The sequence below is a fragment of the Rhinolophus sinicus genome, linkage group LG07 (genome assembly GCF_036562045.2).
Source record: "Rhinolophus sinicus isolate RSC01 linkage group LG07, ASM3656204v1, whole genome shotgun sequence".
NCBI lineage: Eukaryota > Metazoa > Chordata > Mammalia > Chiroptera > Rhinolophidae > Rhinolophus > Rhinolophus sinicus.
Genome location: NC_133757.1, coordinates 79,257,157 through 79,281,643, shown reverse-complemented (window position 1 = coordinate 79,281,643; position 24,487 = coordinate 79,257,157). Strand labels below are relative to the sequence as shown.

General features: G+C 52.4%; 2 protein-coding genes across 2 annotated transcripts; both read left to right on the top strand.

Moving 5' to 3' along the window:
* The first annotated feature begins 697 nt into the window (after positions 1-697).
* PGLS (6-phosphogluconolactonase) lies at positions 698-6,316 on the top strand. The gene is made up of 5 exons (XM_019736888.2): positions 698-1,739; positions 2,997-3,104; positions 3,920-4,021; positions 4,393-4,533; positions 5,962-6,316. Exons 1-5 carry the CDS (start codon positions 1,344-1,346, stop codon positions 6,097-6,099), a joined length of 885 nt encoding a protein of 294 aa, XP_019592447.1. The 5' UTR covers positions 698-1,343; the 3' UTR covers positions 6,100-6,316.
* A 2,699-nt stretch (positions 6,317-9,015) lies between these two features.
* NIBAN3 (niban apoptosis regulator 3) lies at positions 9,016-23,958 on the top strand. Its single transcript, XM_019736898.2, has 15 exons — positions 9,016-9,476; positions 10,723-10,853; positions 13,048-13,173; positions 13,768-13,882; positions 14,485-14,652; positions 15,250-15,365; positions 15,447-15,551; positions 15,772-15,934; positions 16,540-16,730; positions 17,614-17,772; positions 18,845-18,961; positions 19,042-19,149; positions 19,941-20,052; positions 21,456-21,539; positions 22,819-23,958. The coding sequence occupies exons 1-15, from the start codon at positions 9,422-9,424 to the stop codon at positions 22,923-22,925; spliced, it is 1,857 nt and encodes a 618-aa protein (XP_019592457.2). The 5' UTR covers positions 9,016-9,421; the 3' UTR covers positions 22,926-23,958.
* Positions 23,959-24,487: the final 529 nt, after the last annotated feature.

Genomic DNA, 24,487 nt, shown 5'->3' with positions numbered 1-24,487 from the left:
GGGGTATTGAGAGGGCTAACCTGGGGGTGGATGGGGGGAATGTATGGCGGCCTTGGCTGGGACAAGGCTAGATGAACCATTTATGTGTGTGGTGGGTCCTTGGACAGCCACAGTCTGCAAGGAGAGGGAGGTGGGGTGGAGCCCTTGAGATGCCCCGTGAGGGTGGGTGAAGGGTCTGCTGCTGGTGGGGATGGAGCACCCCTGGTGTACTGATAAGCAAGTGCATTCTGGATAACAACCCTTCAGATGTCACAACCACTTCCGTAAGTGTCATCCTGGTCCCTATTGTACAGTGAGGAAACAGGCATGGGGAGCGAAGGAAGTCATTCCCCTATCAAAATGGCCTGGTGGGACCTTGGAGAGTTCCCAGAGCCTGTGACAAGCTGCAAAAGCATAAGAAGTTCCCTCTGAGATGGGGAAAAAATTCTGATGACTCTTAGGATCAGGCTGGGTTTTTTTTCTTTTCTTTTTTGAATGAATAGACTTACAGCAATTTTAGGTTTACAGAAAAATGACTGGAAAGCAAAGGGTTCTCATCTACCATCTCACCATTATTAACATGTTGGCATTTGTGCTAATTTGTTACAACTGAGTCAATATTGATACATCAATATTAACACAAGTCCACAGTTTATTAGGGTTGTAAGTTCAGTGGGTTTCAACAAATGCATAATGACGTGCTTCCACTGTTACAGTATCATAAAGGATAGTTTCTCCTAAAAATTCTCTGTGTCCCATTTCTTTTCCTTTTGCCTTTTCCAGAATGTCATGCACTTGCTATCACAGAATATGTAGACTTTTCAGACTGGCTTCTTTCACTTAGCAAGATGTATTTAAGGTTTCTCCGTAGCGTGAGCACAATCCATACCAAGAACCCGGGTGGAGGCCTCTCAGGGTCCTCAGAGAGAGAGAGAGAGCCTCAGGGAGCATTTGCAGAAGGAATTCAAGTATGTATTTCAGCCCCCACTCTGTGCCAGGCATAGCTCAGGGGACTTCCCAGTCATCAGTGAACAAAACAAACCAGGCTCTCATGGAGCTTATGTTTTAATTAAAGACAACTAACAAATATGTTAGAAGGTTCAGGAACTTCAAAGTGCACCAAAATGCGCCCTACTCCAGGAAATCTCTCCTCTCCTTCCTTCACCCCACGTCCCATTCTTGGGGTCTCCCAGCTCTGGCCTACCCTCTCTGGCCTCGCCCTCACACCACGGCGTTGGGAACAACTGCGCCAGCTCCAACAGTCCTAACCCAAGGAAAAAACTTAAGTCCAGCGTGCTAAGAATCAATGAGCGCGGCGAGTCCGACGGCCCCGCCCTGCGCAGGCTTCACTCGTGGGATTGCGCATGTGCCATAGGCGGCCACCAAAATCACTGAGAACCGGGCGGCCCAGCCGGCCTAAGCGCAGGCGCACTGGAGGCCGCCGGGAGCGCTTCCGCCTCCCCTCCGTCGCCATGGCCGCGCCGTCCCCAGGCTTTATCTCGGTCTTCTCGAGCCCGCAGGAGCTAGGCGCGTCGCTGGCGCAACTGGTGGCGCAGCGGGCAGCGTGCTGCCTGGAGGGGACCCGCGCCCGCTTCGCGCTCGGCCTGTCGGGCGGCAGCCTTGTCTCAATGCTGGCCCGTGAGCTGCCCGCCGCCGCCGCCCCTGCCGGGACTGCCAGTCTCACCCGCTGGACACTGGGCTTCTGCGACGAGCGCCTGGTGCCCTTCGAGCATGCCGAAAGCACGTATGGCCTCTACCGGGTGAGAGCTACGGAGGCCGCCGGGGCTCATGTGGAGAAGGCGGTGTCCGTCGCCTGCGCGCGGCTACGGGGGCCGCTGGGGGTCACACGATGCCCTCTGCCTCTAACTGGATGAGAGCTAGGTCAGCCGGGTGCTCCGAGGTCCCGCCTGGGCTGCATTTGCATTGCCATTTGGGTGGGCCGGTGGGGCCCTCGAAGTCCCTCTTTATGCCTTAGGAGGCAGCCAGGCAGAGGGAAAGGGCTGGGCAAAGGCACGGAGTGAAGCAGAGTGTCCCATGCCAGGGACCTAGGGAAGTTCAGGTGCCGCAGCCATGGAGCGTGCAAGCGCAGAGTTAGGGAAGAGCCAGATAGGAGTGGTCTGGCGTGGAGCCAGTTTCCTACCTACAATCAGGATGAGTTCTCAATGGCTTTCACGCAGCTTGTGTGCTGATCACCTCCAAGGCGGGTTGTCATTCACCCTGGGCTCCAATGCCTGTAGAATCAAGGAACACTCTCCGTTTTACAAGCAGGGATACTGAGGCTTGGAGGAGCCGTAGTCTGCCCTGAGTTTCTCCCGGCTGCGTCTGTGTCCACTCCTGCTCTAGGGGAGGAAAACAACCTGCTCAGGGAAATGTGGGAGGAGTGGGCTTGACCGGGAGCCTAAGGTCTCTTAGGTCTTGAGTGTGCTGCATAAGAAGTTTAAGCTAATGATTTTATGGGTTGTTGTTTTTTTGTAATAAGCAGTAATTTTTAGTGATTACCAAGTGCTTGATCCACATCATCTCATGAAACCCCACAATAACCTATGAGGCTGTTCGTACCTCCATTTCATAGATGGAGAAACTGAGGCCAGAAGACCGGTGTTTACCTTTCTGAGTCACCTAGTGACCAGTGGGGGAGCTGGGGTTGAACCTGCCCTGCTCAACCCCCAGTGTATAGCTTGTGTATAGGCTGGGGCAGGAAGGTCAGCAGGATCTCATGGAGAGCAGAAAGGGGCTGGGTTTTATCCCAAGGGCCACGGAACCATGGGGGCTTTGAAACAGGACAGTGATGTGGCCAGGTAGGTGTAGGCCAGGGCCAGGAAGCCCCCAGTCATGACAAATTTGAAAGATCCCTGGCTGAATGACACGGGGATCCACTAGGATTTCAACTTACTTAGGAAATGGGTGTAATGGCAGTTGAGTCTTCTTCTGGAGGATCCAGGTGGTCACATATGCAAACTTGCACTGCCTTGACTCTTGTGTTACTGTTGGTGATCCTGTCCCTCCATATGTCACAGACTCATCTGCTTTCCAAGCTGCCCATCCCCGACAGCCAGGTGATCACTATTAACCCCCAGCTGCCCGTGGAGGAGGCGGCGGAGGACTATGCCAAGAAACTGAGACAGGTGAGTGTCTTGGAGCAGCCATAGGGAGACCTCGTCCATGAGATGGCCACTCCCAGGGTGACAGACAATTCTTTTTTTTTTTTTTAATTTTATTGGGGAATATTGGGGAACAGTGTGTTTCTCCAGGGCCCATCAGCTCCAAGTTGTTCTTCAATCTAGTTGTGGAGGGCACCACTCAGCTCCAAGTCCATTCGCCATTTTCAATCTTAGTTGCAGGGGGCACAGCCCACCATCCCATACGGGAATTGAACCAGCAACCTTGTTGTTGAGAGCTCGTGCTCTAACCAACTGAGCCATCCGGCCACCCCTCCCGCAGCTCAGCAGCAGCTCGTTGTCTTCAGTCTAGTTGTGGAGGGCGCAGCTCACTGGCCCATGTGGGAATCGAACTGGCATCCCTGTTGTTCAGAGCTCGCGCTCTAACCAACTGAGCCATCGGGCCACCCGTGACAGAACATTCTTCACTGGCATGATCATCACTGGCAGAAACTCCTCTGGGGTCAGTTCACAGACCCCTTTGGGGATTCCCCCTCTGAGAGGCCACAGCCCTGACCTGGGGTCCCTAAGGGTGGCCTTGCCTCTGACATCCTGGTAGTGGGCCTGGGTCCTCACATCTTGGAGACAGTTTTGTCCCCAGACTCTCACCCAGTCGGGCAGGTGAAACGTGGAAGCTTGTTGATTAGAGTCCCTTTTGTATATATGAGGCTGAGCATTGCTCCTTTTGTTACAGCCGCTTATAGTTCTTTTTCTGACAACTATTTATCCTTTGAGCCCCTCCCTCACAACCTCTCTAAACTATCTTCTTCCCCCCCGCCCAGGCCTTCCAAGGGGACTCCATCCCAGTTTTCGACCTCCTGATCCTGGGGGTGGGCCCTGATGGCCACACCTGCTCACTTTTCCCAGACCATCCTCTCCTGCAGGTGAGTGCACCCACATAGGCACCGATGGCCACACCTGCTCACTCTTCCCAGACTATCCCCTCCTGTAAGTGAATGAACCTATGAGGGCCCTGCTTACATCTGAGCCCTGGGCTCTACCGTCTGGGGCTTCCAGAGGGAAATTAGGAGGTGCCTACAGCAGGGTTCAAGTCAGCCTATGTCAATAGGCATGCCCACTGGGCTTAACCCTTCCGAGCCTCAGTTTACTCATCTTAAAATAGGGGCCTTAAGTCAGGTACCACAGAATTAGTAGAGTGGGATGCAATGATGGGTGGACCATGCCTAACGTGCATAAGTGCTCAAGAAGTGGAAGTGATATCCTCCTGTCTCTACCCGGGCCTCCCTCCCCCCAGGAGCGGGAGAAGATTGTGGCTCCTATCAGTGACTCCCCGAAGCCACCACCACAGCGTGTGACCCTCACACTTCCTGTGCTGAATGCGGCCCGAACTGTCATTTTTGTGGCGACTGGAGAAGGCAAGGCAGCTATTCTGAAGGTAATGATGAGGGCCTCATTCCTAGGGAGGTCACGGGCATGTGGACCTGGGGATAGACTATGACCCCAAGTGCTATTGTGCTGGAAGTACCAGATCCCAAGATACTTAAGTAATTCTTGAGTTGAAGGGAAGAAAGAAACTGTAACTACAGGGTGGTTAGGAATGAAGTATTATGAAAGGAGATTGATGAGGTAGGGCCAAAGCTGCACTCAGGTAAATTCATAGCATTAAATGCATTAAAAATTATTAAATAGAAAACTATTGAAATAAACAAGTACTTTACTCTAGAATTAGAAAAATGAACAGTAACACAAAAGTCAGCAGATGGGATAAATGAAATCACAATCAGAAACTAGTGAATTGGTTAATATTCTTAAAAGCTAATGGTAAACAGATCCAAAAGATAGACAGACCCCTGGCAAAGCTAATCAAAAAGGAAAAAAATCATATGTAGGAATAAATAAAAAGATAGGAATAAACAAAAAAAGTTATACATAACATTTAAAGAAAATATAAAATAAATAAAGATAGTAAAAGTAAACTAAATGAAAAAATTTTAATTACCGTCATTTAAAAGATCAATAACTATAGGAGAAATTGGAAATATTTTTAAAGATAAATAAATAATTCTCTCCCCACAAACTGTTAGGCCCAGATGTCCTCACAGGGATGGCTTAATATTGGGGTTTGGGGTATACTCCAAAGAGTCCAGCAGACCCACGTCCCTGTCAGTGATGCCCAGCATGACCTCACATGGCCACCCCCCCCAGCCTCAACTTTCCCATCTACAAGGTGGTTTGGAAGGGGGCCCCTCCCCATGGACCCCTTGAGGAAGGCCACCCAGAGCCTCAGCTTCCCTGACTGTACAATGTGGTGAGAACAGAGGTGACCTCACTAGGCTGTGGTCAGAAATCAGTGAGTTATAGACACAGAGTGCTTGGGGGCAGGCCCAGCTGTCAGAAAGCAGTGTTTATGGTGTATAATGCCCACTCATGAGGTCACGTCAAGGGGTCGACATATCATAGACCACTGAGCCAAACCCTGCCAGCTAAGAAGGGGTTTTTACCTTTTTAAGTGGTTTGGGGAAAAAAATCAAAAGAATAATAATATTCCTGGGTGTGTGAAAATTGGACAGAATTCAGATTTCAGTGTCTACCAATAAAGATGTGTTGGGACACGCTCACCAATATGTCGGTGTGAGCCGAAATAGTGACTGTGGTCTTTGCAGAAAAGGTGTGCCAACCGCTGTATTATACAGTCACAGATGGTAGAAGGGAAGGGACCTGTCCCTACTGACTGTTTGAAGCTGGGACATCTGGGAGGGCATCACATCCTGAGAGTAGGAGAGTCTAATCCAAACGGGGCCTGGGAGCTCTGAGGGGCGCTGGGGGAGCGGTGGGGCCTCACACACCTGCCCTCTCCACACAGCGCATTTTGGAGGACAAGGAGGAGAACCCACTCCCCGCCGCCCTAGTCCAGCCCCACACTGGGAAACTCTGCTGGTTCCTGGACGAGGCAGCGGCCCGACTCCTGACTGTGCCCTTCGAGAAGCATTCCACTTTGTAGTCTGTCCCAAGGGATGCCACAGCTTGGGACCACGTGCAACCTGAGGGGGCTGGGACCTTCCAGGGCTGGGCCCCTCCACCACCACACGCCGGGCTTTGTTTTCGAAAAGCCAGGTGGTGGTGACAAGGTCCGGCCACCAGCCCTGCCTGGGGGCTTAGGCCATTGGCCGTGGCTCTGAGCAACCCAGATATTAAAAGGACCATTGGCTCCAACTCTCCCCTGTCTTGTGGTCCTTGGTGGGCAGTGGAACCAGGGACACCCATACTGACCAGAAGCCCTTTTCCCAGCAGGTAGAGGACAGGGATGGGCACCCTCAATTAGTTTCCTGGGCTGTGTAGTAAGGTACCACAGAATTGATTGTCTCATACTCTTGAATGCCAGAAGTCTAAAGTCAAGGTGGTAGTAGGGTTGATTCCTTCTGGAGGCTCTGAGGGAGAGTCTGTCCCAGGCCTCTCTCCTGGTTTCTGGGGGCTGCCAGCAACCCTTGGCTTGTGACAGTATTACTCCAGTCTCTGTCTTTGTCATTGCATGGCCTTTTCATGTGTGTGTCTCTGTGTCCTCTTCTACTAAGGACACCTGTTATTGGATATAGGGCCACCCTCAGTCCAAGATGAGCTTATCTCAAGATTCTTAGCTAATTATATCTGCAAATACCCCTTTTTCCAAATAAGGTCACATTCTGAGGTTCCAGGGGTTAGGATGTGGACATAATCGTGTGTGTGTGTGTGTGTGTGTGTGTGTGTGTGTGTGTGTGTGTGTGAAAATACATGTACAACATAAAGCTCAGTCTTTATCATTTTTAAGTGTCCAGTTCAGTGGCATTAAGTACTTTCACATTGTTGTGCAGCCATCACCACCATCCATCTCCAGACTGAAACTCTGTCCCTATTAAACACTAACTCCCATCCCCCTCCCCTAACGCCTAGCACCCATCATCTACTTTCTATATCTAGGAATCTGCCGACCCTAGGGACCACATATAAGTGGAATCACATAGTATTCCTTTTGTGTCTGGCTTTCACTCAGCGTAATGTCCTCACAGTTCATCCATGTTGTCACGTGTGTTAGAATCTCCTTCCATTTTATGGCAGAATAATTCTCCACTGTGTGGATGGACCACATTTTGCTTTTCCATTTGGATGTCAGTGGGCACTTGGGTTCCTTCCATGGTTTAGCTCTTATGAATATTGCTGCTGTGAACATGGGTGTACAAATATTTCTTTGAGACCCTGCTTTCAATTCTTCTGGGGATCTACCCAGAGGTAGAATTGCTGGATAGTATGGTAATTCTAGTTTTAATTTTTGGGGGAACCTCCATACTGTTTTCCACAGCAGCTGCACCATTTTATATTCCCACTAACAGTGCATGAGGGTTCCAATTTCTCCATTCTTCACCAACCCTTGTTATTTTCTGTGTTTGTTTGTTTATAGTGGCCTGTGGACATATCTTTTGGGGGGGACACAATTCAACCCATTATACGCTCACTCTGGCCAAGCTCCCACTGCAGACCTAGGGCCAGTTGCGACCTCTGCACCCTGCCCTGCTGCAGGCCTACTCAGAGCCTTGAATGTGCCAAGGCACCTCTAGTCTCAGCTGTGCTGGGGCTGCAGCGTCTGCTTGTGACCCACCTGTCAGCTTCTCTGGCTCCAGGAACCTTGGTGGAGGAGGCTGGTGGGCACAGAGTGTGGGGAACTTTGCCAAGCGTGGTGGCCAGGGAAGGGGCTTGCAGAGGCACCAGAGGGAGATGAGGGAATTGAAACTGGGAAGTCGAAACCACAGAAAGTGAAGTTTCCTATAACGTCTTGCTGGGGTCAGTCACTCAGCTGTAAGAGTGAGGAAGTGGGCCGCTGGGGTTAGCACAAACAGGTTGAGAAAAGCAGAGGAGGGCGTCGGAAGGAAGTCAGCCCAGCCGTGGGTTTGGGCAGGTGCAGGTGGCTGTGAACCCCAGAGCAGAGGCCAGAGCAAGAGTGCCCAGAAGCAGAGGGAAAATGATGAGAGGCATAGGGGGCCCTGCCTGGGGCATGACACCTCTCCTGTGCCCCTCTCCCCAGAGCAGAGGGCTCCCTGTGCCAAATCTGCCTGTGGCTCCCTTTTACTTTGAGGGGAACCCACCGTTCTTACTGGCCCAGAAGCTTCCATGTGGCCCCTGCAACCCCTACACCCCTCCCCTCACATCTGCTCCTCACTCAGCCTCCAGCTCACCCACCCTGTGCAGGTCCCCACCTCAGGGTCTTTGCTTGTGCTGTGCCAGCTGCCTGTTCTCTTTCCTCCAGCCTTTTGCGTGACTTGGCCCTCACTTCCTTCAGATCTTGGTGCGGCATCTCCTCCCCGACCCCTCTGTGACCCTAGCATTTTCTACCCTCTCTTGTTCCATTTTTCTCCCTTTTGTTGGTGGACCTGCTAATGGTCCATGGGTGCTGGGGCGGCTGTGGGGGCCTGAGTAGGGCTGGAAGGGGTCATCGAGAGATGAGGCTGGGGCTGTATGGGGCCTGGTATTTCTCCGGAGGGCACTGGGGAGCTTCAGGAGGTGCTAGAGGTCAGGAGTGAGAATTTGGGGGGTGTTGGGGATGGGCTGGGGACGGGAGGAGGGATGTCTTCAAGAGTCACTTACAGAGTGAAATGGAGATGAGGTGATTGCTTGGGGAGGGTTTTGGGGTGAGGAAGGAACCAGAGCCCCCCTCAAGTCTCTACACCCCCTACAAGACCCCCATCCTCTTCCCTCAGAGCACCTGCTTCCCCAGCCCCAGCATTGACCCCACGGACCCGGGGTGTCTGTCTAGCTCTGTCTCCCCAGCTGGGGGGCTCCTGGGGACTGGGCCAGGGCTCAACCCCCCAGCATCACCCAGCATGGGGCAGGCGCAGTGGAGGTGAACACCAGGGGTGGGGCATCAGGTGGGGGTAGACGCCCATCCCCTTTCCCTGCCCTCACACACCAACAACTGGTCGCTCGGTCCTGCCAGATGTCTGCCCTACATCCCTCCAAAGCCAGCTAGTAGGATTTTTGTATCCTACCCCTGCACCCACCCCTGGGGCTGCCCCAGAGGCCCCTACAGAAACCAGCAGCTCTGGGGGTTTGAGCCCCAGGGGAATCCAGAGGATGCACGTGCAGGGTGGGGCAGGGCAGGGGCTGGCACCCTTCCATCACCAACGCACACGGGTGCCAAGCTCTGGCTGCCGACCCTAGGTGCTGGTTTTGGCAGCATCCAGGCTCCTCACAGGGTGCCCTCCTCTCAGGTTGCCTCTGAGCAGGGGAACCTGGAGGGCCGTGGGGAGGGGAGGAGTATCTGCTTCGATCTAGAGAGCCCGGGACACCGCAGGAGAATGGGCGGGAGGCCCTCAAGCCCCCTGGACAAGCAGCAGCAGCACGACCTGAGGGGTGAGCAAGCCTGGGGGGGGCGGGTGGGAGGGGCGTTCAGAGTTGTCAGATACACAGGATGCCCGAAAAATGTGAAAACCAGGTAAGCAATAAATAATTGTTTTAGTACAAGTATGTTCCAAATTTTGCATAAGGACATATTTATGCAAAAAAAAATCATTGTTTATTTACCTGAAATTCAAATTTAACTTGTGTCATGTACTTTTATTTGGTAAATCTGGTAACCCTACTCAGGGCATGGGTTTGGGGTACGGAGCATGGGACCAGGTGGGAGGTGGGCAGCAACTAATAGACCCCTCTGTGTGCATCCCGGGGACAGAGTTACAGTTCTCGATTTGAGTCAAAGAATGACCAGTGCACTCCATCTCCATACACATGGTTGAGTGCTTACTGTGTGCTGAACACTGGGGATGTGATGGGCTCATGATCTAGACCAGGAAAGAAGGTCAAGTCATTGCATGAATGGATTCCATAAGCTACTCTATGATGGTCAGGATTTTTTTTCTTGTAGTGACAAAGGCAAAGATTTATTTCTCACTCCTATGGAGGGGGTACAGTGGCAGGCAGACTGATAAAAGTTAGACAACCCAACTCCTTCCATCTCATGGTTCTACCGTATGTGTCTTCTGTGCCTGAGGTCACCTCATGGCTCAGAAAGGCTGCTGAAGCTCCAGCCATCGGGTCCACATTCCATGCAGTGAGATGGACTGTATGTTTTACATACAGTTAAGTGTGTGTATCTTAGCGGAACAAGTTGAGGAACTTTACAATTGTGTCATCACCTCTTCGAGCAGGATATGGAACACTTCCATCACCCCAGAAAGTTCACTTGTGCTGGGGTGAGGCTTTTAAAAGATTTTGAAAATCTCCCTAGGTAGGGGCATGAGGAAACTTTTGGGTGCAATGGAACCATTCACTATCTTGATTGTGGTAGTGTTTTCACGGATGTGGACATGTGTGAAAGCTTATTCAATTTTGCACATTATACAAATAAAGTTTGTTGTGCATCAGTTATAAATTAAGCCAGAGTCCCTTAACTCCCCTCTGCCCCCCACCCCACCCCCACCCCATGTGGATGGAAACAGGCAGCAGAAGGTTAAGGGTGAATGGAATTAGAAGCGTGTCTTGTGGGGCAGCTTGTGGGTTTGAGGAGAAGGTAGAAGCCTAGAAGTCACTTCCCTCCTATTCTGCCCTCCCCTGGCAGGTGGCCTGATTCAGCCACCTCACTGTCCCCTTATTCCTGCAGGCCAGGTGGATGCCTTGCTGAGGAACTTCCTGCCCCAATACCGAGGGCACCTGGCAGCCTCCATCCTGAGGCAGATCTCCCGGGAACTGGGCCCCCAAGAGCCGGCCGGATGTCAATTGCTACACAGTAAAGTGGGTGCCACCAATGGGGCAGTGGGGCAGGGAAGGGAGGAGGCAGCTGAGTGAGGAAGGTTTCAGAGGCTGTTGGTTCAGAGGGTGGGGGAGTCCCTCCTCATGACTTTGTCCTTGCTGGTGCCACTACCTGAGGTGACTATAACATTCACTGGGCATTTACTACATGGCATGTCCTGGGCTGGATGCTGGGGACATAGCAGACACTGAGACAGGTCCCGTTCTGCTCTCCAGAGCTCATAGTCTGAGTGGAGAAAATGACCCTAAACAAGTTAACATGATGGAGGATAGCTTCTGATAGGTGCTAGGAAAACAAGAGGGTGGGCGCTGTTGGGGGCTGGCAGTTGAGGTGCAGGGGGGCCCCTCTGAGTTGAGATATAAAGGATGAGCAGGAGCCGGATCTGAAGCCCAGAATGGGAAGGGAATGCTAGGCAGAGGGCACGGTCAGTGCAAAAGCCTGAGGTTGGAAAAGGCTTGCTCTGTCTGAGTGCCATGCTCAAGGGCACAGTACAGCCACTGGATCCCCTCATTTTTTCATGCATGGTGCCCTCTGCCTCGTGTGCTCTCCCTTGTTCCTCCCTGTGCTTCGGCTGCCACTTCTTCCAAGAAACCTTCCTGGATTACCATCACCCCTGCCTGAGTCAGGCACCTCCTCTGATCTCCCATCCCACTGCTTCTCCAGGGAAGCCCTGGTCACACATTCATCACCTCCATGGGTCTGCTCTTCAAGGACAGGAGCCAGACCTTGTCTCCCTTTCCCCCCCACTGACTCCTGGTGCCCTTGTGGTGCCTGCACATAATAGGGGTGCAGGAACAGTTTGTGGATGGAGCAGAGGAGCCTGGCCCCAGCTCCACATGTCTGCTGAGCTGGCAAAAGCATCTGGGGCCTCCAGATGTGCTGGCACAACTTACTCAGTCCTCACCAACCTGGGAGATGGGTCTTTGACCAGTGAGGAAACTGAGGCACAGAGAGGTGAAGTGACCTGCCCGAGGTCACACTGCCAGCAAGAGGCAGAGGTGTGGTTTGAACCCAGAGCCCATAATCTTTACTAACACAGGGTCTCCTGCCCCATCAGGGCTCTGAGATTACCACCTCTCAGATGCCTCTCCTCCCAGCTGTGCCTCCCCTGGGGTGGGGGCTCCCTGGTGCTGTGGACACAGAGCGCCTTCCCACCTGGGACTCTCCCTGTCCTGCTTGGGGCATCATGGGTCCCAGGCATCAACCCCATCTGTACCTTTCACCACCTGCTGGTTCCAGCCACCTGGGCCAGGGCACAGTGGATATTGGGTTTCAAGCAGTGTGGAGGGACTTCCCCTCACTTCAGTTTGAACTTTTTATATAACACTTATTTTAGATATTTGCATCTTATATATAATTTCTATAATAACGTTTTAACAATATTTTTTATGAAAATTCTCAGACCTGGGGAAAAGTATGGCAAATCATTAACAAACACCTGAATTCCCACCATCCCGCCAAAAAATCCAAATATCACAGCTACAATTGATTCATCGAATATTTATCAAGCACCAACTGTGAGTCAGGCGCTGCTCTGGGACCCAGTGATGACACAAAGCACACAATTCAGGTGGCCAGGTAGTGAGAAGAATGACAAGGAAAATGAGACAAGGGACAAAGAAAATGTCCTCCCTGCCTGAGGGCTTGGTCTGTGGCCAGAGGACTGGCTGTTTCTCATACAGTTAAACTACATCTGCTCCGTGACCCGGTAACCCCACTTGTATTGGTTAGCTAATGCTGTGTAACAATGTGTTACAAAGCAGTAGCTTAAAACAACACACATGTATTATCTCACAGTTTGTGTGGGTCAGGAATCTAGACAGCTTCTCTGAATCCTTTCTTTCAGGGTCTCTCAAGGGCTGCAATCCAAGTGTTGGTCAGGGCTAGGGTTTCATCTGAGGCTCACATGGGGACGGGCCTACTTCTGCATGAAGTGGGGACGACAAGAGCTTCTGCCCCCCAGGGCTGTGGGGAGGATTAATCGGTTCATACGTGGAATGACCACAAACAAGAGCATGGTGTGAGCAGGCTTGATAAAGAATAGAAGTGCCACATAGCAGCACCCAAGTGCCCTGTACTTAGTGGCATCTGGGATGCAGTGGGAGCTCTTTGGGTGGTCTGGACACTAGGACACCAACCTGTGCCCCTGACATCTGAGGGCCCCTGCTCCCACAGAAGTTGCCCCGAGTCCGAGAGCACCGAGGGCCCCTGACCCAGCTTTGGGGCCACCCGCCCCAGTGGCAGCCGATCTTCTGTGTCCTGCGAGGGGATGGCCGCCTGGAATGGTTCAGCCACAGGGAGGTGAGTGAGTGGCCTGTATCCCTTCAGCTTCCAGATTCTCCATCCTACCCTCCCCAGCATGAGTTTGGGGTCCAGCTCCCAGAATAGGCCCCCTCCTTTCTTCAGCCTGAATTGAGGGTCTCTGTGTGCTTAACCTGGGGTGAGTGACCATCTCCTGCTGTGCCAGGTGGGTAAACTGAGGCCCAGGACAGGGATAGGGGCTCATTCAGGGTTGTCAGCAAAGCTGAGGTTGAAACCAAGAAAGGCCTTTTCACATCATAACCAAGCCCTGCTTCCTGGCTGGGGGATTCGGGCAGGTCACTTGCTGCTCTGGGACACATTTTCTACTTCTGTGAAATGGGACGATGATGGTCGATGAGGAAAGGGGCTGTGCAGATTTAATGAGGTAATTCTCATACAGCACTTAGGACTGGCGCACACACAGTTGGGGCTGGGTGTTCTACTATGGGGGAGGAAGAAAGGGAGGGGTAGAGGCACGGAGGGGAGGTGGAGGATTTCCCCAGCTAACCAGAAACCTTCCCCTGATCCTACAATGGGTCATGGAAGTCACACTTTAGACCTGTCTCAAGTCAGTTCTTTGGTCACCATTTGTAGGAATATGAAAATGGGGGCCGTCCCCTGGGCTCCACAGCCCTGACGGGGTACACAATCCTGACTTCCCAGCGTGAATATCTCCACCTGTTGGATGCTCTCTGCCCAGACTCCTCAGGTAAGGCTGCGGGGACCCCAAAAGCAGGTTTCTCTATTTCAGCACTGTTCACACGGGGGCCTGGCCATTCTTCACAATGGGGGCCGCCCTCTGTACTGCAGGGTATTGATGCCACTAGACGCCAGTAGCAGCCTCCACCCCAAGTGTGACAACCAAATACATCTCCAGACATTGCCAACTGTCCCCTGAGGGACAGCATTATTTCTGTGTGAGCACCCTACTTCTAGAAGGAGAAACACCCACTCCCATCAGAGTGAGAGAGTTAGGTCACCGGACCAGAATCAAGTTGCAAAGGGTTAAAAACAAAGGGCTCAGATCACATGCCAACTAGGATACGCTGTTGGTGGCTGCCCCTGCTACTGTGTTGAGAAGGATGCAGAAGTTGGGAGACAGTGTTGGGATGGATTGCTCATGTCTACCCTGGGCACGTCCCCCCACTGAGCTGAAGCAAGGATAAGCTTTAACAGCATGGGTCATATGTGTTGAGCAACTGCCTGGACCAGGGGTTCCTCTAAGTATTTCATGGTTATTTTCTCCTAGTGAATGAATGATTGTAGAGCAAAAGAATGAATGAAGATGTGACCTCCTCTGTCTGCTTTCAGGAGACCATACACAGGAAGAGCCTGACCCCCTCCTGGAAATGCCTGTGAACTTCCCCCTGTTCCTGCAACACCCCTTCCGAAGGCATCTCTGTTTCTCTGCAGCCACAGGGGAAGCACAGCGTTCCTGGAGGCTAGCCCTGCAGGGTGGTATCCGGCTTCGTGGCACAGGTGGGTCCTGGGGAAGGTCAGGCAGTGGAGGTGCTCAGGGTCTGGGGTCAGATGGCTCTGCCTCTGCTGGCTGTGGGACCCTCTCCCAGCCTCAGTTTCCTTATCTATAAAACGGATTGTGGGGGGAGACAGAGGGTATAGGGCTATGATGGGGACACAGCCCTGTCGGAGCTTAGCCTGGGAAATCAGGGAGGGCTTCTCAGAGGAAGGTATGTTGAAGCTGGGGTCTGAAAAAGATGAGGGGCCAGCCATGTGAAGAAGGGGAACAGGACCAACACGTACAGCTGGGCAGGTTGTTGGCTGAACAAACGTACCTAACTGGGTCGACAGTGGGACTACAGTTTGGCCTGGCCTGTGACCACCTGCTGGGGCTGCCTATTCCTACATCGTATGTATAAAGGTTCCTTCTGGGCTAATGATGGTCATGGGGGCGTGTGCTCCCTGTGGAGGCCACTTCTTGTGCAAAGGTCTGGAGGTGGGTGAGACCTGGGTGTTTGGGACCTGGCGGGGAGGCGGAGGGCTTCCTCTTGGGGCCATAGGGAGCCAGGCAGAGGTAAGAGAAGGGAAGAAGGGGTACCGAGGAGCATCATCCCCCAGTCCTGCAGCGCAGTCAGGCCCCAGCCGCCCTCGCCTTCCTGGAGGCCGTACGGCTTTACCGGCAGCACCAAGGCCACTTTGGCCATGACGACGTGACGCTGGGCTCGGACGCCGAGGTCAGTATCGCGCGAGGCTGCACCGGGAGCCCCAGGAACCCTCTGGGCCCCCAGCAGCGCCCACGCTCCTCTCTCCTGCAGGTGCTGACCACGGTGCTGATGAGGGAGCTGCTGCCGGCGCTGCGAGCCCAGACCCTGCCCCGCTTGCGGGGGGCCGGCCGAGCCCGGGCCTGGGCCTGGACTGAGGTACAAGCGGGGTCTTGGAGGTGGGGCAGGGACACGCGAGGGGGGGTGTCGTGGAGGGGGTGGGGGCCGGACCCAGGTGCCCAGCTTCACTCTCCAGCAACTGTTGCCTAAACTTTCTCCCCATCTCTCTGCGTCTCTGTCTCTCTCTGTCCCCCCACCCCGCCCCATTTGCTCTCTCTGCGCTCCTGGCTGGTGGGTTACCCTCGACGGGTCCGGGTAGCTCCTGGATGCCGTTCACGCCGTGGTCCTGGCCAGGGCCTCCGCGGGGCTCCGCGCCTTCCAGCCCGAAAAGGACGAGCTGCTTGCGGCCCTGGAAAGGACGATCCGCCCGGACGTGGACCAGATGCTGCGGCTGCGGGCGCGCTTGGCAGGAAGGTTGCGAGGTGAGGCCGGGGTCCTTGGCCTGGAGGGGCGTGGCCTATATGGGGCGTGGCCTGACGCACGGGGCAGGAAGCCTGAGAGGATGAAGGGGAACAGAGTGGATATGAAGGGCGGGGTCTAGAATCTCGGAGGCCAGAAGACCCGCAGGGGCAGGAGCCGAGAATGAAAGGACGTGGCATGAGGGTGTGAGAATGGGCGTGGCTTTAAGGCTGGGACTCGAACCCGGCGGGATCAATAAGGAGGGCTCGGTCGTGGAGAGGGGATGCCTCTAGAAATGGAGCGGGTGAGACCGGTCTGAAGAGGGAAGGAGGCACTGATAGTGGCAGGTCTGACCCGGGTTGTTCAGTCAGATGGCGGAGGTGGCTCCCACTCTGCGCAGTTACAAAGAGAACCCGGCTGGAATCCAGACTCCGCCTCCCTGGCATGTGCCTTTGAACCGACCTCACCTCACTCGAAGCCTCCGTTTCTCACCTGTAAAATGGGGTAGAGAGGGTGCTCAGAGTCTGCGTTCCCATCCATCTTACCCTGCTGAGCCCAGGGTCTCCCCACCACCCCATTTGCGGAGCATCTTGCAGAGGAGACCCAGGGCAGTGTCTTCCACTCTCAGCCGAGATCCAGGGCCCCCTGGAGTCGTGCCTGCACAGGAAGGTGGATGTACACTTGCCCCGGGTCACGCAGACGCTGCTGAACACAGTGGAAGCCGCGCTTGCAGCGGTGCAGAGCCTCCTAGCTCAGGGCATGGACCGCCTGTCTCTCCACCTGCGTGGGAAACCCTCGGGCACGCGGTTGCGGAAAGAAGTGAGCTCTAGTGGGTGGAGGGGTTCATCGGGATCACCGCAGTGTGTTAACTTCATGGAAGAGTTGCGTGAACCTTGCATCTCGTTTGACAAACGTCTCTTTTGAAAAGCCTTCTCTGAACTATTTTCTAGGCTGCTTTTTCCTTACTATGGACCACCATGCTATGGTCATTGGGGCATAGTTTAAAACTTGGGGGGAAAGGAGTAAAATGGCAAGAGTAGGACTTTAGTAACAGTAGGCTGGAGTCACCTCACCACCACCACCCCAAACTCTTCCTCCTCCCATTTCTGTTTAGCCAGAGCCCACCCTGTCCCCCGCTCCATGCAGGTCAGCTCAGTTGTTCTGATATTAAATGAGCACCTGCTATATACCAGGAAACCTTCAACTACTTAAGCCTCCATTTCACAATCACCTTCTCTAGGAACTTCTCCTGGTCCCTCTGCATCTGCAGCTGCCCATGCTTCTCTCCTTATGGAGGCATTTACGCACCACTGTGGTTGATTGTTTACAGTTTATCTCCCCCAACTTTTCTGTGAGCTCCTTGAGGGCACATATGGTGTTGGATTACTCTATTTTGCAGCCCCAGGACCCAGCACAGAGAGGGCATCAGCTGTTGGGCATGGGTGCCACAAGACCTGAGTGTGCCCATTTCCTATCAATCATGCCAGCACTATGCATTATTATTTTTTCCAGGTTTTACCATTTTATGCCCACCATACCTCACTGTTACTTTTAGAGTGTGTGTGTCTGTGTGTGTGCGATACTTGAGGGGGGATGTGTTTCCATTTGTGTTTCTCCTTTGATGAATTGACTGTGAGGTACTTGGCCCTGCTTTTCCATCAGCTGATGGTATTTTTCTCACCCGACTGCCACTGGAACACAGGTTTACTCATTTGGGGAAATGCCGTGGGACCCAGAGCTGATGCAGATCTGCTACCGAGAGGCTGAGAGGAGCCGGGGGCGCCTGAAGCAGCTGGTGGCACCATTTGGCTTCCTTGGATCGCGAAGTCTGGTGTTTGGGGCCCAGGATCTCGCACAGCAGGTGAGGGCGAGTAGAAGGCTGCAAGGAGGGGAGGCAAGGACAGCAGCCTCCGCTGAGCAGGTATCAACTGTGTGCTGGGGAGAGTCTCCGTTGCCGGGCTCCCAGTAACATGCAGACATGAGCTCATGACCAGGCAGTGACCTCCTGGGGTAGATAGGGCTGTGGTGGGGGTGTACAAGGTCCTATGGGGGCCCCAATGAGGTGCCTAATCCATCTCCAGGGCTGGGAAGACTTCCAGGAGAGGAATTCCAAGCTGTGGCAGCAGTGGGAGGAACAGAGAGTGGGCCATGTCCTGGAGAGAGGGAACAGTGTGTATACGTGCTGGGAAGTGAGAGAGCTTGTCTGCCTTTGGGGAAAATGAAGCAGTTTAGAAACATTGGGTTGTAGGTTTCAAGGGAGGACAGAAAGGTGGGAGATGTGCCAGTGAAGTAGGTGGGTAGATGGGTCAGGGCTCTGAGTATGGGGTTAAGAGTCTGGGCTCAGACCCAAGGGCAATGGGGAGCCACAGCAGGTGTGTGAGCAGGGTTGGGGCATGACCAAATTCAAGGTTAGGAAGCCCTGCCTGCCTTGGGGAGCAGAGGCTGACGGGGGTAGGCAGGGAGGAGGCCTGAACCAGGATGGGCGTTCTTGGTGGAGAGAAGTGGGGTGTGTTTTGAAGGCCAAAGGGATGGGACCTGCTAATAGACATAGTGAGTGAAGGAGACGGGTGTTGAGAAGACCCAATGCTGCCTGGCTGGCACAGTTGTTCAATTTGTACACTTTACAAGAGCACTCAGCCGAGGAAGCTAAACTCTGGCTGGCTCTCTGCTCCGCAGGCTGAGCATCCTGGCACCATCCTCCAGAGGGGAGGGTGCTTTCTGCCAGTTTGCACATAGATCCCCCTGGATTGGATGACTCCTAGGTCCTAAGAGGAAGGTTTACTATTTCTTGAGACAAGAAAGAGATTGAGGGGAAATGGCTGGTAGGGATAGGTTGGATGCTGAGAAGGGGCCAGTTGGGCAGAAATAAGGCCGCACTCTGATAAGACCAGAGTGTGGATTCTTAGCGGTCATCCCAGTTCCTCCTCCCGCAGCTCATGGCCGACGCCGTGGCCACCTTCCTGCAGCTGGCTGACCAGTGTCTGACCACGGCCCTGGACTGCAACCAGGCTGCTCAGCAGCTGGAGAAAGTCAGGGGGCGTGTGCTGAAGGTGAGGTCCATGGGGAGGGCATGGGCATGGGCCTGGGTGCCCAGATGGCCGCTGGACCAACCGCTGTGTGTATCGTGCAGAAGTTCCAGTCAGACAGTGGCTCAGCACAGAGGAGGTTCATCTGCAGGTGGCAGATCTGCATTTTTTTGCCATTTGTGCTGAGCCAGCTGGAGCCAAGCTGCAAATTGGTGAGTGAATGGGGGGACAGGCAGGCAGGTCCTGTAGGGTCACTGTCTCCCTCACAGAACCACTGTGACAATTAGAGACTTTTGTTCCCTGAGCTCTAGGGCTCCCCTGGGCTCCCACAATGCCTTCTACTTCTCCCATGGCAGTGCCCAGTTTCTGCCAATTGAAAGCTGGGGTGGGGGGCCTATGCGTCACATACTAGCCGATGACATAGGCTTCAGAGAAGGAGGAGGCAAAGAAGGATCGTGTGTGTGTGTGTGTGTGTGTGTGTGTGTGTGTGTGTGTGTGTAGGGGTGCCAAGTGGTCCTGAAGTCTCTCCTTGAGAAGATGACACTTAAGAAGCAGCCACCTGAAGGCATGAGCCATGTCCTGGGGAAGGGTGTTTCAGGCAGAGGGCATAGCATGTGCAAAGGGCCTGAGGTAGGCCTGTGCCTGGTATATTGTGGGAACAGTGAGGTGACCAGTGTGGCTGGAGCTCAGTGAGTGAGGGGGTAGAAAAGAGATGGGAGGGGAGATCACAGGGACCCAGCCACACAGGGCTTAGGGGCACCAGGCAGGGGTTCGCTTCAGGTGCTAACAGCCTCCCTAGTAGAGACACCTGTGCCATTCCTGTGGGATGTGCTTTGTTTCATCAATCTGTACAGCAACCCAAGGGAATAAGTGTCAAGGAATCCATTTTAAAAATCAGGAAAGTAAGGCTCAGGGCCCCCCAGCTACTCAGGATCAGGGCTGGAGCTGGGACCCACGATGCATCCCACCCCTCAGCCCATCGCCTCACCCACCTCCGTTCCAGGAGCTGCCTGAGTTTGAAGGGGATGTCCTTGCTGTGGGCAGCCCAGCCCTGACCATCGAGGGCATCTACGAGGATGTCATTCAGGGGATCCTGCTGCAGAGGATTGATAGAGGTGAGTCATACCCCTTATGGCTCAGGAGAGTCTGGTGACCTCTGGCTGTGTATCCTAAGCCCTACCAGGGTCCCCATTGCCTTACTTGTGAAACTAGCCCTTTGACTTTGGGTCCCCAGGGGATCTGGGCTGGATGAGCCTAGAGGGGCAGTGATGGAAGCTCTGAAAGAGAGGGCATTGGAGTGAGGTTCTGAGGGGTGTGTAGGAGTTCTCAGGATGAGTGGAAGGAGGCAAAATTCAAAAACTGTGGATAGACATTCACATATAACAATTCAACCATCACTGCCTATGTTTCTGTGGCATTGAGGCCCCAAGAGTTCTTGGACTTGGTGCAGGCCTCTCAGGATCTCCTGCCCTGGGAAAAGGCTTCAGAACCGTCTCTTCTCCCTCCTGCCTTGTCTGTTCGCACATGCCCCAATGCCTGACTGCTGAGACGTGTGCATTAACTGGGGGCTGAGCAGAATGCCATGGTGACTCAGAGAATGTCATGGCATTCGCATGGCTGGTGCAGAGGGAGGGGAGGGGAATGGAAGAAGAGGAGGCTGGAGGCTGCCGAGGCAAACGTGCAGGGCCTTGAATGACAGGTAGAGGAATTTAGACATTTTGGAACAGGCAATAGGGAGTCATAGAGAGTGTGTGAGCAGAGGGCGACAGTGGCCAGACTGAAAGCGAGGGAGGAGGCTGAGGGCATGGTCCTGGGGACAAAGGATAAGCCCGAGCAGGGGCAGCCACCTAAAGGAAGGAGCCTAGTTATGGGGACAAGGCAGGAGTAAAGGTGCCAGAGTTGCTGGCCTGGGGTGTCACCGAGTACACAGGAGGGGCCACAACCTGGGGATGGAGTGTAGAGAAAGGAGAGGCATCTCAGGGGAGCCTGTGTTTGAAGGCCACAAAGAGGAAGAAGGGACACAGACAGAGCAGTTTGAGAGGTGACAGCAGGGTTATGGGAGCCAGGAAGTAAGGGTGAGGATGTGTGCTAGGTCTGTGGGTGGCCAAACAAAAAGAACTGAGTTCCCTTAGAACAGGGGACACTTTGAATGGAAAAAGGCCATTCTCTGACTGGAAAAAAAAATCCAGAAACATGTAACCCCAGAGTTTCCATTCCTAGAGATTTTCCATGTCCTTAGGTGGTTTGATCTTCAACTGATTGTAGCATCTGCTTGGAGTACCATGTTGGGAGGTGGAGCTGGTAGCTTCTGGCTCAGTGAAGATATCGGGGATCGACTAGCAATGTCTGCCACAGGCACGGCATGGAGACAGGCTCATGTGAGCCACCTGTTTAGGGTTCCTGGTTGAGACATTTCCTCCATCCTTTGCCCTCTTGTGGTCCCTTTGGGAGAATACATGGAAGCCTTTTGATGCTGGGGCTTCTCCAGGTGGATCCAGGGGGTTATTTGTTGTTTCAGAATTGAAAAAGGCCCTTGGTGCCAGCGATGTGTCCTGTGCTCTGGATGGCTGCTCGGAGGCCCCATGGGATCAGGAGGGAGCAGGTGAGGACCTCACAGGTTCTTGGGCCATGTCAGCTGGGGGTAGAGGAGCCTGCATAGGGTGTACGGGATGGTCGAAAGTGTAGGTTCTTGGATGGAACAGCATCCACCTGTCTTCTCTTGTGGCTGGGCTGGCCAAGCTTGTGGTGAACAAGAGTGGTGGAGAGTCACAGAGACTGTTGCAGCCGCAGAGGGACCCTCTAAGCCCAGGCTCTGACATGCACATGGATTGGTGTCCCATTTCTTCTGGCCAAAACTCAGTGGAGCTTCTCCCAGCATCTACTGGTTCCCAACACTGGAAAGAAAGATTGTGGTGATAGTGGCCTTGAATTCACCATGGGCAAGGGCTCCACAAGATGGGAGCAGGGATTCTGGAGTGGCTCAGAGCTTAATCCCCTTGGAAACTGATGCTATGAGAGCCTTAGGAACTCACCCAGCTAAACTGCTCCCACGTTCTTCACCCAAAGAAACTCTGAGAAAATAGATATGTGTTGTTTTCAGCTGCTATCCCTTGAGGCCATTCGTTACACAGCTATGGCTAACTAATACATTCCCCAGAAGATCTGGGGCAGCATCGCATAGTCATTCGCTGCAAGTAAACTGACGAATATTCATACTAACTGGGATAAATGAAGATTAAATAGTCTTACAAAGACTTCTGGGTGTCAGAATATTTTGGGGTGTGCAATTGGCGATAAGAGATTGTGGGTGGGTCCCTTAATCTGTTTAACCAGTATCTAAGTGATAATGGGTGTTTTGCTTCTAGTCTTACCCTCTAACAGGTATGCCACAGGGGATGACCTGGTATGTACTTTTCAGGCAAGTGCAGATCTCTGTGGGTAAATCCCCCAATGTGAAATCTCAGGGTTTAGAGTACGTATGCTTGTCATTCCAGTAGTGGCCTCCAGAGCTCTCTCCACCAGCGTGTCCCACCTGGTGCCCCTCACCTGTGTGCAAGTGGCTCATTTCCCCACAGGCTGCACAGGCTGTCAGCTAACTTGTAATTTCTCATACTTTATATGTGGAAAATAGTGTCTTAGCCTCATTTTAATGAGCACGTCTTCTTGGAGGTGAAGAGGAGAATCTTTTCATGTGTTTAGCAGCTGTTTTTATCTCCTCTGCAAAGCTCCATTCCTCTCCTTGGCTCACTTATATTCTGGGTGCTTATAAATTTCTATTACGTTTTTATTGCTAATCTCCCATTTACTGAGCATTTATTATGTGCCAGGCATTTAATGTGTCCAATTTTGGGGGCATCTTTATGACACTTTCCATTTTACAGATGAAGAAACTGAGGCTCAGAGAGAGACTTGCTCCAGGCAGCCAGCCTCCTACCCTGAGGTCCAGTCACTCCCTCCACTGCCGCCTCCAGGGACATTACGGAGCTGAATCTTCGCTCAGATCCATCTTCATTACCAATGGATAAATGTCTACTAGTGGACTTTCTGAGTCATATGCACCATTTCAAGGCTTTTATAACCCCCTCACCTCCACCTCATTCATTTTCAGAAATGCTGAGCCTTTTACACTCCCACCAGCAGTATTTGTGCTTATTCTCCATATCCCTTCCAAACACTAGGAATTTTCATAAAAGAAAAGTCAATTTGATAGGCACACACACATTTCATTTTCTTATTTTGAGTTTCTTTGATGACTAAAGTGAACCTAAAAATATGTTTATTGGCCATTTATATGTTTGTGGGATTTTTAAAAATTGCATTACCTGTTTATGGTTTTACCTACTTTTTCCTTCAGGAGATTTTATCTTTTTCTTATTGATCTCTAATGACTTTTTGTATATTAAGGATATTAATAATGTTTTGTTATCCAGGTTACAGATATATTTTCTCAGCTTGCTGTGGGCCTTTTGGGTTTATTTACTCGCTCCAAATCTTAACTTGGTATCAAGTTGAGAGAGAGCTTTTACTGACTTCCTTCTTCTTGCCAGAAAAATCATCTGTCCTCTCAAATTTGGCAGCTCCTCCACATCACAAGCCTCCCAGCTGTTTCCGGAGCATGTTCCGGAGGGATTTCCCCAGTGTTCTTTAAGGTTCAGCTTTCAGAAGGGGACATGCACACTCCATGGAGATGGTTTCCTTCCATTTTTGTCCTGGAGTTTTCAGCCTCCCACAAGAGAGTAAGATTTTCCTCACGTTTCCTGACTTTTCCCCTCCACTTCTGTCTTCTGAAATACATTTGCACCTCACAGCCTAGTCTAGCTGGCTTCTTTTGACCCAGGATGTAGACGTTATTCCGGAAAAATTGCAGCAACCAGAATTGTCACCCTGCCAACTTTGAGAAAACCACTGTTTGCCCTTAAGTCTAAATCCTCGCAGTCTTTTCGCAGTGTATCAGGGGATGAGATGTGCTTATCACCCTGTTTTTCTTGATTAATATGAAAGATTTTTCCTTGCCAGGTTCATAGAGTGTACATTTGTTTTTGCCTTTTTATTATGGAACATTTCAAACATCCCCCCCAAAGCAGAGACGTCCTGTGCCCCTATCGGCAGTCACCCAGTTTGGCTCCATCCCTTTTCCTCCACTCAGAATCAATCATATAACCAGTAAAGATTGGGCTGCATTTCTGAAATATTCAGCCACAAACTTTGTAATTGCTGTAGAAACAAATCAGAAAACAGAAACAAAGGAGAGAAAAGTAATTGGAGGAAGGGGATGGACAGGGGAAGAGCATGAAGAGAAGGAAGGGTGAGTGTCACCTGACTCCATAGATATGCGGGAGATTTGGGGCTTTTCTGTTCAAGCTCACTGCCCCATCTTGCTTTGTCCCTTGATAGACAGTCAGGACACACAATCTGTGCCCTGGATTTTATTCAATAATATTAACACCCTGCTACACACACATTAATATATATTTGAGCATCATTCTTAAAACTGAATTTTTAAGAATGACCTCAACATTAGAAAATACATTCGAGTATTGGAAAACAATC

What these genes read in the sequence shown, in the direction of transcription:
- NIBAN3 (XM_019736898.2), top strand. Translation starts at nt 9,422, where the DNA reads ATGGGCGGGAGGCCCTCAAGCCCCCTGGACAAGCAGCAGCAGCACGAC. An exon ending in GTCAATTGCTACACAGTAAA is followed by an intron (nt 10,854 to 13,047) that starts GTGGGTGCCACC and finishes CTGCTCCCACAG; the next exon opens with AAGTTGCCCCGAGTCCGAGA. An exon ending in CGCTGGGCTCGGACGCCGAG is followed by an intron (nt 15,366 to 15,446) that starts GTCAGTATCGCG and finishes TCTCTCCTGCAG; the next exon opens with GTGCTGACCACGGTGCTGAT.
- PGLS (XM_019736888.2), top strand. Translation starts at nt 1,344, where the DNA reads ATGTGCCATAGGCGGCCACCAAAATCACTGAGAACCGGGCGGCCCAGC. An exon ending in GCACGTATGGCCTCTACCGG is followed by an intron (nt 1,740 to 2,996) that starts GTGAGAGCTACG and finishes CATATGTCACAG; the next exon opens with ACTCATCTGCTTTCCAAGCT. An exon ending in ATGCCAAGAAACTGAGACAG is followed by an intron (nt 3,105 to 3,919) that starts GTGAGTGTCTTG and finishes CCCCCCGCCCAG; the next exon opens with GCCTTCCAAGGGGACTCCAT.